Source organism: Pseudophryne corroboree (genome assembly GCF_028390025.1).
Source record: "Pseudophryne corroboree isolate aPseCor3 chromosome 3 unlocalized genomic scaffold, aPseCor3.hap2 SUPER_3_unloc_48, whole genome shotgun sequence".
Taxonomy (NCBI): Eukaryota; Metazoa; Chordata; class Amphibia; order Anura; family Myobatrachidae; genus Pseudophryne; species Pseudophryne corroboree.
In genome coordinates, this window is record NW_026967539.1 from 224,198 (window position 1) to 245,679 (window position 21,482).

At 48.5% G+C, this 21,482-nt stretch overlaps 1 protein-coding gene across 1 annotated transcript in view; it reads left to right on the forward strand.

Moving 5' to 3' along the window:
- The first annotated feature begins 3,214 nt into the window (after positions 1 to 3,214).
- Positions 3,215 to 21,482, forward strand: part of KCNK18 (potassium two pore domain channel subfamily K member 18) — a 50,572-nt gene continuing 32,304 nt past the window's right edge. The window contains exon 1 of the mRNA XM_063949919.1: positions 3,215 to 3,428. Within this exon, the coding sequence (XP_063805989.1) occupies positions 3,215 to 3,428 (214 nt within the window). The remainder of the gene's footprint in view (positions 3,429 to 21,482) is intronic.

A 21,482-nucleotide genomic window follows, 5' to 3' on the forward strand; every position in this document is an offset into this window, starting at 1 on the left:
CCTACTCTACTGCCCCTATATCTACCCCTACTCTATTACCCCTATACCTACCTCTACTCTTATAATATCTACCCCTTCTCTACTACCCCTATATCTACCCCTACTCTATTACCCCTATATCTATCCCTACTCTATTACCCCTATATCTACCCCTACTCTTATAATATCTACCCCTACTCTGTTACCCCTATATCTACCCCTACTCTATTACCTCTATATCTACCCCTACTCGTATTATATCTATCCCTACTCTAATACCCCTATATCTACCCCTACTCTTATTATATCTACCCCTACTCTATTACCCCTAGATCTACCCCTACTCTTATAATGTCTACCCCTACTCTTATAATGTCTACCCCTACTCTATTACCCCTATATCTACCTCTACTCTTATTATATCTACCCCTACTCTATTACCCCTATATCTACCCCTACTCTTATTATATCTACCCCATCTCTATTACCCCTATATCTACCCCTACTCGTATTATATCTGCCCCTACTCTATTATCCCTTTATCTACCCCTACTCTTATAATGTCTACCCCTACTCTATTAGCCCTATATCTACCCCTACTCTTATTATATCTACCCCTACTCTATTACCCCTATATCTACCCCTACTCTTATTATATCTACCCCTACTATATTACCCATATATCTACCCCTACTCCTATTATATCTACCCCTACTATATTACCCCTACATCTACCTCTACTTTTATTATATCTACCCCTACTCTATTACTCCTATATCTACCCCTACTCTTATAATGTCTACCCCTACTCTATTACCCCTTTATCTACCCCTACTCTACTGCCCCTATATCTACCCCTACATCTACCTCTACTCTTATTATATCTACCCCTACTCTATTACCCCTATATCTACCCCTACTCTTATTATATCTACCCTTACTCTATTACCCCTATATCTACCCCTACTCTTATTATATCTACCCCTACTCTATTATCCCTATATCTACCCCTACTCTTATAATCTCTACCCCTACTCTATTACCCCTATATCTACCCCTACTCTTATTATATCTACCCCTACTCTATTACCCCTATATCTACCCCTACTCTTATTATATCTACCCCTACTCTATTACCCCTATATCTACCCCTACTCTTGTTATATCTACCCCTACTATATTACCCATATATCTACCCCTACTCTTATTATATCTACCCCTACTATATTACCCATATATCTACCCCTACTCTTATATATCTACCCCTACTCTTATTATATCTACCCCTACTATATTACCCCTACATCTACCTCTACTTTTATTATATCTACCCCTACTCTATTACCCCTAATCTACCCATAATCTTATTATATCTGCCCCTACTCTATTACCCCTATATCTACCCCTACTCTTATTATATCTACCCCTACTCTATTACCCCTATATCTACCCCTACTGTTATTATATCTACCCCTACTCTATTACCGCTATATCTACCCCTACTCTTATAATGTCTACCCCTACTCTATTACCCCTATATCTACCCCTACTCTACTGCCCCTATATCTACCCCTACTCTATTACCCCTATATCTACCTCTACTCTTATTATATCTACCCCTACTCTATTACCCCTATATCTACCCCTACTCTTATTATATCTACCCTTACTCTATTACCCCTATATCTACCACTACTCTTATTATATCTACCCCTACTCTATTACCCCTATATCTACCCCTACTCTTATTATATCTGCCCCTACTCTATTACCCCTATATCTACCCCCACTCTTATAATGTCTACCCCTACTCTATTACCCCTATATCTACCACTACTCTTATTATATTTACCCCTACTCTATTACCCCTATATCTACCCCTACTCTTATAATGTCTACCCCTACTCTATTACCCCTATATCTACCCCTACTCTTATTATATCTACCCCTACTCTATTACCCCTATATCCCTACTTTTATTAAATCTGCCCCTACTCTATTATCCATATAGCTACCCCTACTCTTATTATATCTACCCCTACTCTATTACCCCTATAGCTACCCCTACTCTTATTATAACTGCCCCTACTCTATAACCCTATATCTGCCCCTACTCTATTACCCTATATCTGCCCCTACTCTATTACCCCAAAATAAAATTGATAACACATTTGAAACAATTATTTGTACAGTAGCTGGCATTAACCAAATGGATATTTATCACTAATTTATCAACGCTAAGGGGTGTATGGGGCTCATTCCGAGTTGATCGCTAGCTGCGTTCAGTCGCTGTGCAGCGTTGAGGCAAAAAAAGGCACTTCTGAGCATGCGTATGTGGCGCAATGTGCACACGCGAAGTACTATTACAACGAACGATGTAGTTTCACACAGGGTCTAGCGTAGCTTTTCAGTTGCACTGCTGGCCGCAGAGTGATTGACATGAAGTGGGCGTTTCTGGGTGTCAGCTGACCGTTTTAAGGGAGTGTTGGGAAAAACGCAGGCATGCCAGGAAGAACGCAGGCGTGGCTGGGCGAACTCAGGGCGTGTTTGTGACGCCAAAACAGGAACTGAATAGTCTGAAGTGATCGCAAGCGCTGAGTAGGTTTTGAGCTACTCTAAAACTGCACAAAAAAAATTTGCCGCCGCTCTGCGATCCTTTCATTCGCACTTCTGCTAAGCTAAAATACACTACCAGTGGGCGGCGGCATAGCGTTTGCACGACTGCTAAAAACTGCTAGCGAGCGAACAACTCGGAATGACCCCCTATGTACTAAACCTTGCAGAGAGATAAAGAACCGGCCAATCAGCTCTTAACTGTCATTTTTCAAGCACAGCCTGTGACATGGCAATGAGGAGCTGATTGGTAATTTATCTCCGTCACTAAGTTATAATGCACAACACCCCTGATAGACAAACAGCCTGACACTTCCATGTACAGACACATGACCGCGCTTCAGCCAGCTCAGATCCTCCACGTGAAACGCCGTAATTCAGAGGATCTGAAGCGCGGTCCTGGCGCACAGAGGTCTCTCCCTGGCTCAGCACAGATGAGAGGACACACTCCTGTATTAGAAATGAAAGGGATAATAAGGGAGAGAGAAGGATACGTTCCCTCCTCCCAGGCCTGGCCCATACACTCCCGGATCAATACCTCCTGTCATTAGGTTCTGAGAGCTCTCTCCTGCTACCACTGGGATCTGCACATTAGATGGTAAGTGCTCCCCGCAGCAGCACCATGTCCACCACCCGCTCCTGCTCCAGGAGGACAAGCTCCACGTTCTGGTGCCTGTTCCCCCACGTCTGCCTGGTCTGTTCCCTGGTTGTGTATAGCATCATCGGAGCTGTTGTGTTCCAGCTACTGGAGGGCGCCGTCCACAACACAACATCGCAATTCACTAAACTACTGGATGAACTCTGGGATGTGTCTCATAACTCCAGTGTCAGCAACGGTAAGTTATCAAGACAACACAAATATACACACACAGCACAAATACACACACAGCACAGATATACACACTAACACAGCACAAATACACACACAGCACAGATATACACACTAACACAGCACAAATATACACACAGCACAGATATACACACTAACACAGCACAAATGTACACACAGCACAGATATACACACTAACACAGCACAAATATACACACTAACACAGCACAAATGTACACACAGCACAGATATACACACTAACACAGCACAGATATACACACTAACACAGCACAAATACACACACAGCACAGATATACACACTAACACAGCACAAATACACACACAGCACAGATATACACACTAACACAGCACAGATATACACACTAACACAGCACAAATGTACACACAGCACAGATATACACACTAACACAGCACAAATACACACACTAACACAGCACAAATACACACACAGCACAGATATACACACTAACACAGCACAAATACACACACAGCACATATATACACACTAACACAGCACAGATATACACACTAACACAGCACAAATGTACACACAGCACAGATATACACACTAACACAGCACAAATACACACACAGCACAGATATACACACTAACACAGCACAGATATACACACTAACACAGCACAAATGTACACACAGCACAGATATACACACTAACACAGCACAGATATACACACTAACACAGCACAAATACACACACAGCACAGATATACACACTAACACAGCACAAATACACACACAGCACAGATATACACACTAACACAGCACAGATATACACATTAACACAGCACAAATATACACACACAGCACAAATACACACACAGCACAGATATACACACTAACACAGCACAAATATACACACACAGCACAAATATACACACAGCACAGATATACACACTAACACAGCACAAATATACACACAGCTCAAATATACACACTAACACACAGCACAAATATACACACAGCACAAATATACACACACAGTACAAATATACACACACAGTACAAATACACACACAGCACAGATATACACACTAACACAGCACAAATACACACACAGCACAGATATACACACTAACACAGCACAAATATACACACAGCACAGATATACACACTAACACAGCACAAATGTACACACAGCACAGATATACACACTAACACAGCACAAATATACACACTAACACAGCACAAATGTACACACAGCACAGATATACACACTAACACAGCACAGATATACACACTAACACAGCACAAATACACACACAGCACAGATATACACACTAACACAGCACAAATACACACACAGCACAGATATACACACTAACACAGCACAGATATACACACTAACACAGCACAAATGTACACACAGCACAGATATACACACTAACACAGCACAAATACACACACTAACACAGCACAAATACACACACAGCACAGATATACACACTAACACAGCACAAATACACACACAGCACAGATATACACACTAACACAGCACAGATATACACACTAACACAGCACAAATGTACACACAGCACAGATATACACACTAACACAGCACAAATACACACACAGCACAGATATACACACTAACACAGCACAGATATACACACTAACACAGCACAAATGTACACACAGCACAGATATACACACTAACACAGCACAGATATACACACTAACACAGCACAAATACACACACAGCACAGATATACACACTAACACAGCACAAATACACACACAGCACAGATATACACACTAACACAGCACAGATATACACATTAACACAGCACAAATATACACACACAGCACAAATACACACACAGCACAGATATACACACTAACACAGCACAAATATACACACACAGCACAAATATACACACAGCACAGATATACACACCAACACAGCACAAATATACACACAGCTCAAATATACACACTAACACACAGCACAAATATACACACAGCACAAATATACACACACAGTACAAATACACACACAGCACAGATATACACACTAACACAGCACAAATACACACACAGCACAGATATACACACTAACACAGCACAGATATACACACTAACACAGCACAAATATACACACAGCACAAATACACACACAGCACAGATATACACACTAACACAGCACAAATGTACACACAGCACAAATATACACACTAACACACAGCACAAATATACACACAGCACAAATATACACACTAACACAGCACAAATACACACTAACACAGCACAAATACACACACAGCACAAATATACACACTAACACAGCACAAATACACACACACACACAGCACAAATACACACACAGCACAAATATACACACTAACACAGCACAAATACACACACACACACACAGCACAAATATACACACAGCACAAATATATACACTAACACAGCACAAATACACACACACACACACACACACACAGCACAAATACACACACAGCACAAATATACACACTAACACAGCACAAATACACACACACAGCACAAATATACACACTAACACACAGCACAAATATACACACAGCACAAATATACACACTAACACACACAGTACAAATATACACACAGCACAAATATACACACTAACACACAGCACAAATATACACACAGCACAAATATACACACTAACACACACAGCACAAATATACACACAGCACAAATATACACACTAACACACAGCACAAATATACACACAGCACAAATATACACACTAACACACAGCACAAATATACACACAGCACAGATATACACACTAACACACAGCACAAATATACACACAGCACAGATATACACACTAACACACACAGTACAAATATACACACACAGTACAAATATACACACAGCACAAATATACACACTAACACAGCACAAATACACACACAGCACAAATATACACACAGCACAAATATACACACTAACACAGCACAAATACACACACACAGCACAAATACACACACAGCACAAATATACACACTAACACAGCACAAATACACACACACACACAGCACAAATATACACACTAACACACAGTACAAATATACACACTAACACACAGCACAAATACACACACAGCACAGATATACACACTAACACAGCACAAATATACACACACAGCACAAATATATACACTAACACAGCACAAATACACACACACACACACACACACACACACACACACACACACACAGCACAAATACACACACAGCACAAATATACACACTAACACAGCACAAATACACACACACAGCACAAATATACACACTAACACACAGCACAAATATACACACAGCACAAATATACACACTAACACACACAGTACAAATATACACACAGCACAAATATACACACTAACACACAGCACAAATATACACACAGCACAAATATACACACTAACACACACAGCACAAATATACACACAGCACAAATATACACACTAACACACAGCACAAATATACACACAGCACAAATATACACACTAACACACAGCACAAATATACACACAGCACAGATATACACACTAACACACAGCACAAATATACACACAGCACAGATATACACACTAACACACACAGTACAAATATACACACACAGTACAAATATACACACAGCACAAATATACACACTAACACAGCACAAATACACACACAGCACAAATATACACACAGCACAAATATACACACTAACACAGCACAAATACACACACACAGCACAAATACACACACAGCACAAATATACACACTAACACAGCACAAATACACACACACACACAGCACAAATATACACACTAACACACAGTACAAATATACACACTAACACACAGCACAAATACACACACAGCACAGATATACACACTAACACAGCACAAATATACACACACAGCACAAATATACACACTAACACACAGCACAAATATACACAGCACAAATATACACACTAACACACACAGTACAAATATACACACACAGTACAAATATACACACAGCACAAATATACACACTAACACACACATCATAACTATACACACTAACACAGCACAAATACACACACACAGCACAAATATACACACTAACACACAGCACAAATATACACACAGCACAAATATACACACTAACACACACAGTACAAATATACACACACAGTACAAATATACACACAGCACAAATATACACACTAACACACACAGCATAAATATACACATTAGCACACACACACACACACACACACACACACACACACACACACACACACCACAAATATACAGGGTGATTCAAAAGTCGCAGTACACCCTTTTGTCTCAAAAACTGTGCAGGAAATGGGAAAACTGAATACTCCAGTAAGGTATGGGTGAGGTGGGCTATCTTTTAGGGTATGTACCGAACATGGGCGCCATCTTGAAATCGGCCATCGTAAATCTAAGTTAGTTTTTTCAAATGGGAAGGGTGTCGTGTAACATGTCAAACAGCATCAGAATTAGCTGAAACGTTTATTGCAGCAAACAGATGTAAAACAGCAGCTATGGGGGGTCATTCCGAGTTGATCGCTCGTTAATTTTTTTTCGAAACGGAGCGATTAGTCGCTAATGCGCATGCGCAATGTCCGCAGTGCGACTGCGCCAAGTAAATTTGCTATTAAGTTTGGTATTTTACTCACGACATTACAAGGTTTTTTCTTCGTTCTGGTGATCGTAGTGTGATTGACAGGAAGTGGGTGTTTCTGGGCGGAAACTGGCCGTTTTATGGGTGTGTGCGAAAAAACGCTGCCGTTTCTGGGAAAAACGCGGGAGTGGCTGGAGAAACGGAGGAGTGTCTGGGCGAACGCTGGGTGTGTTTGTGACGTCAAACCAGGAACGAAACTGACTGAACTGATCGCAGTGGCAGAGTAAGTCTCGAGCTACTCAGAAACTGCTAAGAAGTGTCTATTCGCAAATCTACTAATCTTTCGTTCGCAAATCTACTATGCTAAAATTCACTCCCAGTAGGCGGCGGCTTGGCTTGTGCAAAGCTGCTAAAAGCAGCTTGCGAGCGAACAACTCGGAATGGGGGCCATGGTTCTAAAGTTACACCACTTTTTTTGTTGCAGGTAAGTGAAGATGGCTTTGACAAAAGAGGAGAGAATTGAGGTCATTTTGATGTCTGGAGAATGAAGTTTCCATGTCATAGCTGCAGATTTTAACAACCGGCACCCAGAGAGACCTCCAATTTCACATAACACTGTCAGGTGCCTAATTTGCAAATTCCGAGAAACTGGGACTGTGGCTGACAAGTGACGGAGTGGTCGTCCAAAAAGTGCTACTGACGAGACAACCTCAGCAATGGTTTTGGCATCCTTCATGAAGAGCCCACAATGCAGCACATGACGTTTGTCAGCAGAATGTGGAATCAGCCAGTCATTGATCGTACGAATCCTTCATGCCATCGATGGCATCCATTCAAGATCCAGCTACTCCAGTACCTAGCGATGGATGACCCAGACAGACGTATGCAGTTTTACACGTGGGCCTTAGAGCAACATCAACTGGATCCCTCTTTTGCACGAGGCATCTTGTTCAGTGATGAGGCAAACATTTATGTCAGTGGTGAAGTTACCCGTCACAGCCACAGGATGTCATAGCTGCAGATTTTAACAACCGGCACCCAGAAAGACCTACAGATATCAAAATGACCTCAATTCTCTCCTCTTTTGTCAAAGCCATCTTCACTTACCTGCAACAAAAAAAGTGCTGTAACTTCTGGACCATAACTGCGATTTCACATCTGTTTGCAGCAATAAACTTTTCAGCAAAGTCTGATGTTGTTTGACATGTTACGCAACACCCTTCTGTTTTCCCATTTCCTGCACAGTTTTTGGAAAAAAAAGGGTGTACTGCGACTTTTGAATCAACCTGTACACACACACGGCACAAATATACACACTAATAAACAACACAAATATACACACAGCACAAATATGCACACTAACACACACACACACACACACACACACACACACACAACACAAATATACACACATGCGCAGCACAAATATACACACTAACACACAACACAAATATACACTAACACTTTCTTGAATCATGGTGCCCTAGAGTGTTAGTATTTTTTTTTAACTGCACCCCTAGGCCAGCGCAGATTGTGTTATATGTGGTGGTGGCAGGACTGCTCCTCTGTGTGTTATATGTCACCGGTGGGGTCAGTGATGTGGTGGTGGCAGGACTGCTCCTCTGTGTGTTATATGTCACCGGTGGGGTCAGTGATGTGGTGGTGGCAGGACTGATCTCCTGTGTGTTATATGTCACCGGTGGGGTCAGTGATGTGGTGGTGGACAGGACTGATCTCCTGTGTGTTATATGTCACTGGTGGGGTCAGTGATGTGGTGGTGGCAGGACTGCTCCTCTGTGTGTTATATGTCACCGGTGGGGTCAGTGATGTGGTGGTGGCAGGACTGCTCCTCTGTGTGTTATATGTCACCGGTGGGGTCAGCGATGTGGTGGTGGACAGGACTGATCTCCTGTGTGTTATATGTCACCGGTGGGGTCAGTGATGTGGTGGTGGTGGCAGGACTGCTCTCCTGTGTGTTATATGTCACCGGTGGGGTCAGTGATGTGGTGGTGGACAGGACTGATCTCCTGTGTGTTATATGTCACCGGTGGGGTCAGTGATGTGGTGGTGGTGGCAGGACTACTCTCCTGTGTGTTATATGTCACTGGTGGGTCAGCGATGTGGTGGTGGCAGGACTGCTCCTCTGTGTGTTATATGTCACCGGTGGGGTCAGCGATGTGGTGGTGGACAGGACTGCTCCTCTGTGTGTTATATGTCACCGGTGGGTCAGCGATGTGGTGGTGGTGGCAGGACTGCTCTCCTGTGTGTTATATGTCACCGGTGGGGTCAGCGATGTGGTGGTGGCAGGACTGCTCTCCTGTGTGTTATATGTCACCGGTGGGGTCAGCGATGTGGTGGTGGACAGGACTGCTCTTCTGTGTGTTATATGTCACCGGTGGGTCAGCGATGTGGTGGTGGTGGCAGGACTGCTCTCCTGTGTGTTATATGTCACCGGTGGGGTCAGCGATGTGGTGGTGGTGGCAGGACTGCTCTCCTGTGTGTTATATGTCACTGGTGGGGTCAGCGATGTGGTGGTGGACAGGACCGCTCCTCTTTGTGTTATATGTCACCGGTGGGTCAGCGATGTGGTGGTGGTGGCAGGACTGCTCTCCTGTGTGTTATATGTCACCGGTGGGGTCAGCGATGTGGTGGTGGTGGCAGGACTGCTCTCCTGTGTGTTATATGTCACCGGTGGGGTCAGCGATGTGGTGGTGGCAGGACTGCTCTCCTGTGTGTTATATGTCACCGGTGGGGTCAGTGATGTGGAGGTGGACAGGACTGATCTCCTGTGTGTTATATGTCACCGGTGGGGTCAGCGATGTGGTGGTGGACAGGACCGCTCCTCTTTGTGTTATATGTCACCGGTGGGTCAGCGATGTGGTGGTGGTGGCTGGACTGCTCTCCTGTGTGCTATATGTCACCGGTGGGGTCAGTGATATGGTGGTGGACAGGACTGATCTCCTGTGTGTTATATGTCACCGGTGGGGTCAGTGATGTGGTGGTGGACAGGACTGCTCTCCTGTGTGTTATATGTCACTGGTGGGTCAGCGATGTGGTGGTAGTGGCAGGACTGCTCTCCTGTGTGTTATATGTCACCGGTGGGGTCAGTGATGTGGTGGTAGTGGCAGGACTGATCTCCTGTGTGTTATATGTCACTGGTGGGTCAGCGATGTGTTGGTGGTGGCAGGACTGCTCTCCTGTGTGTTATATGTCACCGGTGGGGTCAGCGATGTGGTGGTGGACAGGACTGCTCCTCTGTGTGTTATATGTCACCGGTGGGTCAGCGATGTGGTGGTGGTGGCAGGACTGCTCTCCTGTGTGTTATATGTCACCGGTGGGGTCAGCGATGTGGTGGTGGCAGGACTGCTCTCCTGTGTGTTATATGTCACCGGTGGGGTCAGCGATGTGGTGGTGGCAGGACTGCTCTCCTGTGTGTTATATGTCACCGGTGGGGTCAGCGATGTGGTGGTGGCAGGACTGCTCTCCTGTGTGTTATATGTCACCGGTGGGGTCAGCGATGTGGTGGTGGCAGGACTGCTCTCCTGTGTGTTATATGTCACCGGTGGGGTCAGCGATGTGGTGGTGGCAGGACTGCTCTCCTGTGTGTTATATGTCACCGGTGGGGTCAGCGATGTAATGGTGGACAGGACTGCTCTCCTGTGTGTTATATGTCACCGGTGGGGTCAGCGATATGGTGATGGCAGGACTGATCTCCTGTGTGTTATATGTCACTGGTGGGTCAGCGATGTGGTGGTAGTGGCAGGACTGATCTCCTGTGTGTTATATGTCACTGGTGGGTCAGCGATGTGTTGGTGGTGGCAGGACTGCTCTCCTGTGTGTTATATGTCACCGGTGGGGTCAGCTATGTGGTGGTGGACAGGACTGCTCCTCTGTGTGTTATATGTCACCGGTGGGTCAGCGATGTGGTGGTGGTGGCAGGACTGCTCTCCTGTGTGTTATATGTCACCGGTGGGGTCAGCGATGTGGTGGTGGCAGGACTGCTCTCCTGTGTGTTATATGTCACCGGTGGGGTCAGCGATGTGGTGGTGGCAGGACTGCTCTTCTGTGTGTTATATGTCACCGGTGGGTCAGCGATGTGGTGGTGGTGGCAGGACTGCTCTCCTGTGTGTTATATGTCACCGGTGGGGTCAGCGATGTGGTGGTGGTGGCAGGACTGCTCTCCTGTGTGTTATATGTCACCGGTGGGGTCAGCGATGTGGTGGTGGCAGGACTGCTCTCCTGTGTGTTATATGTCACCGGTGGGGTCAGCGATGTGGTGGTGGTGGCAGGACTGCTCTCCTGTGTGTTATATGTCACTGGTGGGGTCAGCGATGTGGTGGTGGACAGGACCGCTCCTCTTTGTGTTATATGTCACCGGTGGGTCAGCGATGTGGTGGTGGTGGCAGGACTGCTCTCCTGTGTGTTATATGTCACCGGTGGGGTCAGCGATGTGGTGGTGGTGGCAGGACTGCTCTCCTGTGTGTTATATGTCACCGGTGGGGTCAGCGATGTGGTGGTGGCAGGACTGCTCTCCTGTGTGTTATATGTCACTGGTGGGGTCAGCGATGTGGTGGTGGCAGGACTGCTCTCCTGTGTGTTATATGTCACTGGTGGGGTCAGCGATGTGGTGGTGGTGGCAGGACTACTCTCCTGTGTGTTATATGTCACCGGTGGGGTCAGCGATGTGGTGGTGGTGGCAGGACTGCTCTCCTGTGTGTTATATGTCACCGGTGGGGTCAGTGATGTGGTGGTGGCAGGACTGCTCTCCTGTGTGTTATATGTCACCGGTGGGGTCAGTGATGTGGTGGTGGCAGGACTGCTCCTTTGTGTTATATGTCACCGGTGGGGTCAGCGATGTGGTGGTGGCAGGACTGCTCTTCTGTGTGTTACATGTCACCGGTGGGTCAGCGATGTGGTGGTGGTGGCAGGACTGCTCTCCTGTGTGTTATATGTCACCGGTGGGGTCAGCGATGTGGTGGTGGTGGCAGGACTGCTCTCCTGTGTGTTATATGTCACTGGTGGGGTCAGCGATGTGGTGGTGGTGGCAGGACTACTCTCCTGTGTGTTATATGTCACCGGTGGGGTCAGCGATGTGGTGGTGGTGGCAGGACTGCTCTCCTGTGTGTTATATGTCACCGGTGGGGTCAGCGATGTGGTGGTGGTGGCAGGACTGCTCTCCTGTGTGTTATATGTCACCGGTGGGGTCAGCGATGTGGTGGTGGCAGGACTGCTCTCCTGTGTGTTATATGTCACCGGTGGGGTCAGCGATGTGGTGGTGGTGGCAGGACTGCTCTCCTGTGTGTTATATGTCACCGGTGGGGTCAGCGATGTGGTGGTGGACAGGACTGCTCTCCTGTGTGTTATATGTCACCGGTGGGTCAGCGATGTGGTGGTGGTGGCAGGACTGCTCTCCTGTGTGTTATATGTCACCGGTGGGGTCAGCGATGTGGTGGTGGACAGGACTGCTCTTCTGTGTGTTATATGTCACCGGTGGGTTAGCGATGTGGTGGTGGCAGGACTACTCTCCTGTGTGTTATATGTCACCGGTGGGGTCAGCGATGTGGTGGTGGCAGGACTGCTCTCCTGTGTGTTATATGTCACTGGTGGGGTCAGCGATGTGGTGGTGGCAGGACTGCTCTCCTGTGTGTTATATGTCACTGGTGGGGTCAGCGATGTGGTGGTGGCAGGACTGCTCTCCTGTGTGTTATATGTCACTGGTGGGGTCAGCGATGTGGTGGTGGTGGCAGGACTACTCTCCTGTGTGTTATATTTCACCGGTGGGGTCAGCGATGTGGTGGTGGCAGGACTGCTCTCCTGTGTGTTATATGTCACTGGTGGGGTCAGCGATGTGGTGGTGGTGGCAGGACTACTCTCCTGTGTGTTATATGTCACCGGTGGGGTCAGCGATGTGGTGGTGGTGGCAGGACTGCTCTCCTGTGTGTTATATGTCACCGGTGGGGTCAGCGATGTGGTGGTGGTGGCAGGACTGCTCTCCTGTGTGTTATATGTCACCGGTGGGGTCAGCGATGTGGTGGTGGACAGGACTGCTCTTCTGTGTGTTATATGTCACCGGTGGGGTCAGCGATGTGGTGGTGGACAGGACTGCTCTTCTGTGTGTTATATGTCACCGGTGGGGTCAGTGATGTGGTGGTGGTGGCAGGACTGCTCTCCTGTGTGTTATATGTCACCGGTGGGTCAGCGATGTGGTGGTGGTGGCAGGACTGCTCTCCTGTGTGTTATATGTCACCGGTGGGGTCAGCGATGTGGTGGTGGTGGCAGGACTGCTCTCCTGTGTGTTATATGTCACCGGTGGGGTCAGCGATGTGGTGGTGGACAGGACTGCTCTTCTGTGTGTTATATGTCACCGGTGGGTCAGCGATGTGGTGGTGGTGGCAGGACTGCTCTCCTGTGTGTTATATGTCACCGGTGGGGTCAGCGATGTGGTGGTGGACAGGACTGCTCTTCTGTGTGTTATATGTCACCGGTGGGTCAGCGATGTGGTGGTGGTGGCAGGACTGCTCTCCTGTGTGTTATATGTCACTGGTGGGGTCAGCGATGTGGTGGTGGCAGGACTGCTCTCCTGTGTGTTATATGTCACTGGTGGGGTCAGCGATGTGGTGGTGGCAGGACTGCTCTCCTGTGTGTTATATGTCACTGGTGGGGTCAGCGATGTGGTGGTGGTGGCAGGACTACTCTCCTGTGTGTTATATGTCACCGGTGGGGTCAGCGATGTGGTGGTGGCAGGACTGCTCTCCTGTGTGTTATATGTCACCGGTGGGGTCAGCGATGTGGTGGTGGCAGGACTGCTCTCCTGTGTGTTATATGTCACCGGTGGGGTCAGCGATGTGGTGGTGGACAGGACTGCTCTCCTGTGTGTTATATGTCACCGGTGGGGTCAGCGATGTGGTGGTGGTGGCAGGACTGCTCTCCTGTGTGTTATATGTCTCCGGTGGGGTCAGCGATGTGGTGGTGGCAGGACTGCTCTCCTGTGTGTTATATGTCACTGGTGGGGTCAGCGATGTGGTGGTGGCAGGACTGCTCTCCTGTGTGTTTTATGTCACCGGTGGGGTCAGCGATGTGGTGGTGGACAGGACTGCTCTCCTGTGTGTTATATGTCACCGGTGGGGTCAGTGATGTGGTGGCAGTACTGCTCTCCTGTGTGTTATATGTCACCGGTGGGGTCAGCTATGTGGTGGTGGTGGCAGGACTGATCTCCTGTGTGTTATATGTCACCAGTGGGGTCAGCGATGTGGTGGTGGCAGGACTGCTCTCCTGTGTGTTATATGTCACCAGTGGGGTCAGCGATGTGGTGGTGGCAGGACTGCTCTCCTGTGCGTTATATGTCACCGGTGGGGTCAGTGATGTGGTGGTGGCAGGACTGCTCTCCTGTGTGTTATATGTCACCGGTGGGGTCAGCGATGTGGTGGTGGTGGCAGGACTGATCTCCTGTGTGTTATATGTCACCGGTGGGGTCAGTGATATGGTGGTGGCAGGACTGCTCTCCTGTTTGTTATATGTCACCGGTGGGGTCAGCGATATGGTGGTGGCAGGACTGCTCTCCTGTGTGTTATATGTCACCGGTGGGGTCAGCGATATGATGGTGGCAGGACTGCTCTCCTGTGTGTTATATGTCACCAGTGGGGTCAGCGATATGATGGTGGCAGGACTGCTCTCCTGTGTGTTATATGTCACTGGTGGGGTCAGCGATGTGGTGGTGGACAGGACTGCTCTCCTGTGTGTTATATGTCACCGGTGGGGTCAGCGATGTGGTGGTGGCAGGACTGCTCTCCTGTGTGTTATATGTCACCGGTGGGGTCAGCTATGTGGTGGTGGCAGGACTGCTCTCCTGTGTGTTATATGTCACCAGTGGGGTCAGCGATATGATGGTGGCAGGACTGCTCTCCTGTGTGTTATATGTCACTGGTGGGGTCAGCGATGTGGTGGTGGACAGGACTGCTCTCCTGTGTGTTATATGTCACCGGTGGGGTCAGTGATGTGGTGGCAGGACTGCTCTCCTGTGTGTTATATGTCACTGGTGGGGTCAGCGATGTGGTGGTGGACAGGACTGCTCTCCTGTGTGTTATATTTCACCGGTGGGGTCAGTGATGTGGTGGCAGGACTGCTCTCCTGTGTGTTATATGTCACCGGTGGGGTCAGTGATGTGGTGGTGAACGGGACTGCTCTCCTGTGTGTTATATGTCACCGGTGGGGTCAGCGATGTGGTGGTGGCAGGACTGCTCTCCTGTGTGTTATATGTCACCGGTGGGGTCAGCGATATGGTGGTGGCAGGACTGCTCTCCTGTTTGTTATATGTCACCGGTGGGGTCAGCGATGTGGTGGTGGCAGGACTGCTCTCCTGTGTGTTATATGTCACCGGTGGGGTCAGCGATATGGTGGTGGCAGGACTGCTCTCCTGTTTGTTATATGTCACCGGTGGGGTCAGCGATGTGGTGGTGGACAGGACTGCTCTCCTGTGTGTTATATGTCACCGGTGGGGTCAGCGATGTGGTGGTGGACAGGACTGCTCCTCTGTGTGTTATATGTCACCGGTGGGTCAGTGATGTGGTGGTGGACAGGACTGCTCTCCTGTGTGTTATATGTCACCGGTGGGGTCAGCTATGTGGTGGTGGCAGGACTGCTCTCCTGTGTGTTATATGTCACCGGTGGGGTCAGTGATGTGGTGGTGGCAGGACTACTCTCCTGTGTGTTATATGTCACCGGTGGGGTCAGCTATGTGGTGGTGGCAGGACTGCTCTCCTGTGTGTTATATGTCACCAGTGGGGTCAGCGATATGAAGGTGGCAGGACTGCTCTCCTGTGTGTTATATGTCACCGGTGGGGTCAGCGATGTGGTGGTGGCAGGACTGCTCTCCTGTGTGTTATATGTCACTGGTGGGGTCCAGCGATGTGGTGGTGGACAGGACTGCTCTCCTGTGTGTTATATGTCACCGGTGGGTCAGTGATGTGGTGGCAGGACTGCTCTCCTGTGTGTTATATGTCACCGGTGGGGTCAGCGATGTGGTGGTGGAAGGTCTGCTCTCCTGTGTGTTATATGTCACCGGTGGGGTCAGCGATGTGGTGGTGGCAGGACTGCTCTCCTGTGTGTTATATGTCACCGGTGGGGTCAGCGATGTGGTGGTGGACAGGACTGCTCTCCTGTGTGTTATATGTCACCAGTGGGGTCAGTGATGTGGTGGCAAGACTGCTCTCCTGTGTGTTATATGTCACCGGTGGGGTCAGTGATGTGGTGGTGGTGGACAGGACTGCTCTCCTGTGTGTTATATGTCACCGGTGGGGTCAGCGATGTGGTGGTGGACAGGACTGCTCTCCTGTGTGTTATATGTCACCGGTGGGGTCAGCGATGTGGTGGTGGCAGGACTGCACTCCTGTGTGTTATATGTCACCGGTGGGGTCAGTGATGTGGTGGTGGACAGGACTGCTCTCCTGTGTGTTATATGTCACCAGTGGGGTCAGTGATGTGGTGGCAGGACTGCTCTCCTGTGTGTTATATGTCATCGGTGGGGTCAGTGATGTGGTGGTGGCAGGACTGCTCTCCTGTGTGTTATATGTCACCGGTGGGGTCAGTGATGTGGTGGCAAGACTGCTCTCCTGTGTGTTATATGTCACCGGTGGGGTCAGCTATGTGGTGGTGGCAGGACTGCTCTCCTGTGTGTTATATGTCACCGGTGGGGTCAGCGATGTGGTGGTGGACAGGACTGCTCTCCTGTGTGTTATATGTCACCGGTGGGGTCAGTGATGTGGTGGCAGGACTGCTCTCCTGTGTGTTATATGTCACCGGTGGGGTCAGCGATGTGGTGGTGGAAGGTCTGCTCCTCTGTGTGTTATATGTTATGTTATGTTTAGCAGCTACCAGTGCTGGGTTTGCCTATCACATGGACCATAAATAATTTGATTTGGTCCTGGACCCCCTGCCCAGGGCACCCCTGATAGTGCCTCACTGCCCTAACACACACAAACCCTACTTAGCAACTTTCTGACTTCCCCATGTGGGAGGGGCAGTCCGGTCAGCACTGCAGGGGTGTGTGGCCTCATCCCTCATCACGGGTGGACAGTACGGTGATGCAGCGCAATCATATCATCATGCCCCCCCCTCCCACAATTCAATGACCAGATTACTGACATTGTATCCAGGGGCGTCAGAACATTTATAGGTTGATTGGGGGGGCTCACGATAGATCCTCATTTTGGTGGAGGCACTGGGTAGGAGGAGGCGATTCTAGGGTGGGGGGGGGTGGGGGGGGAGAAAAGGAGGCAGCACCATGGTGAGGAAGAGGCCGCACCATATAGATGAGACCGGGAGTCCCACTGATGAAGGCGCTGCAATGGGGGATAGAGAAGCCTGGGACTGCAGCACTGCGCCAGCAAACACCATCATGAGGCTGGCCCCCGGGACCTCTGGGGAGCAGGGAGGGACAGCAACAGAAATTTGGAGCCCAGTACACAGATATCTCTGCACACAGCCCCATCCCTCACCTGGAACCCATACCTACACATCCCACCCATCCACTGCCACCACAATTTCCCTTAGAGGAGCAGGAGAGAGATTGAGGGGAGTTAGAGAGAAAATAAGGGTGTCGTAGAGAGAGAGGGGGAGAGGGAGAGAGAGGGAGTGGGAGCGAGCAGGAGAGACTCTTACCTGACACATCACAGCCACAGGTCTGTCATGACGACAGGAACTTCTCTGCATTAGGCCACGCCCTGTAATCACGCGTGAATCGCGGCACTGCTCTGGGGCCTGGTATGGGGGGTGCACAGCCCTGATGAACTGGCTCGGGAGCAGGAGGGGCTGCACAGACACATCTTACACTGCAGCATTCTCATTATTAGACCTTAATCATTAATGACTTTGTACTGTATCAGTCATTTATTTCTCATCATACATTAAATATACAGTATTGTGGAAATGCTCAGTAACACTGCGATACTTGTTATTTTATTCAGGAAGGGAGAGCGCTGTAAGCCCCCCTCTGCTAGACAGTACACATACACCCTAACACAGACACACACCCCACAACGCAGATATCCACTAACACAGACACACACCCCACAGCGCATATATCTACTACCACACACACCCCACAACGCAGTTATCCACTAACACAGACACCCCACAGAGCTGAAATCCACTAACACACACAACTCACAACACATATATCCAGTAACACAGACACACACCCCACAGCGCATATATCTACTAACACAGACACACACCCCACAGCACAATATGTCTACTACCACACACCCCACAGTGCTTATATCCACTAACACAGACACACCCCACAGTGCAGATATCCACTAACACAGACACACCCCACAGTGCAGATATCCACTAACACAGACACAACCCACAGCGCAGATATCCACTAACACACACCCCACAGCACAGATATCCACTAACACAGACACACCCCTCAGCTCAGATATCCGCTAACACAGACACACCCCACAGCACAGATATCCACTAACACACACACCCCACAGACTTGAAATCCACTAATACACACACCTCACAACACATATATCCACTACCACAGACACACACCCCACAGCGCATATATCTACTAACACAGACACACACCCCACAGCTCAGATATCCGCTAACACAGACACACACACCACAGCGCAGATATCCAATACCACACACACCCCACAGTGCAGATGTCCACTAACACAGATACACCCCACAGCGCAGATATCCTCTAACACAGACACACACCCCATAGCTCAGATATCCACTAACACAGACACACACCCCACAGCACAGATATCCACTAACATAGACACACACTCCACAGCACAATATGTCTACTACCACCACCCCCACAGCGCTTATATCCACTAACACAGACACACCCCACAGTGCAGATATCCACTCACACAGACACACCCCACAGTGCAGATATCCACTAACACAGACACAACCCACAGCGCAGATATCCACTAACACACACCCCACAGCACAGATATCCACTAACACAGACACACCCCACAGCTCAGATATCCGCTAACACAGACACACCCCACAGCACAGATATCCACTAACACTCCCCATGTTGCAGATATCCACTAACACAGACACACGCAACACACACACACAGATATCCACTAACAGAGACACACGCCCCACAGCACAGATATCCACTAACACAGACACACACCACACAGCACAGATATCCACTAACACAGACACACACCCCACAGCGCAGATATCCAATACCACACACACCCCACAGCACAGATATACACTACCAGAGACACACACTACAGCACAGATATCCACTAACACAGACACACACCCCACAGTGCAGATATCCACTAACACAGACACACCCCCCATAGCGCAGATATCCGCAAACACAGACACCCCACAGCACAGATATCCACTAACACAGACCCCCCCCCCCCACAGCGCAGATATCCACTAACACAGAAACACACCCCACAGCGCAGAAATCCACTACCACAGACACAAACTCCACAGCGCAGAAATCCACTACCACAGACACAAACTCCACAGCGCAGAAATCCACTACCACAGACACAAACTCCACAGCGCAGAAATCCACTACCACAGACACACACCCCACAGCTCAGATATCCACTAACACCGACACACACCCCACAGCACAGATATCCACTAACACAGACACACACCCCACAGCGCAGATATCCACTAACACAGACATACACCCCACAGCACAGATATCCACTAACACCGACACACACCCCACAGCACAGATATCCACTAACACAGACACACCCCACAGTGCAGATATCCACTACCACAGACACACCCCACAGCACAGATATCCATTAACACAGACACAAACCCCACAGCGCTGATAGCCTCTAACACAGACACACACCCCACAGCACAGATATCCAATACCACAGACACACACCCCACAGCGCAGATATCCACTACCACAGACACACCCCACAGAACAGATATCCACTAACACAGACATACACCCCACAGCTCAGATATCCACTACCACAGACATAAACCCCACAGTGCAGATATCAACTAACACAGACAAACACCCCACGCCGCAGATATCCACTAACACAGACACACCCCACAGCACAGATATCCACTACTACAGACACACCCCACAGTGCAGATAGCCACTAACACATACACAAACCCCACAGCACAGAAATCCACTAACACAGACACACACCCCACAGCACAGATATCCACTAACACAGACACATGCCCCACAGTAGATATCCACTAACACAGACACACCCCACAGCGCAGAAATCCACTACCACAGACACACACCCCACAGCGCAGATATCCACTAACACAGACACACGCCCCACAGCGCCGAAATCCACTAACACAGACACACACGCCCCACAGCGCAGAAATCCACT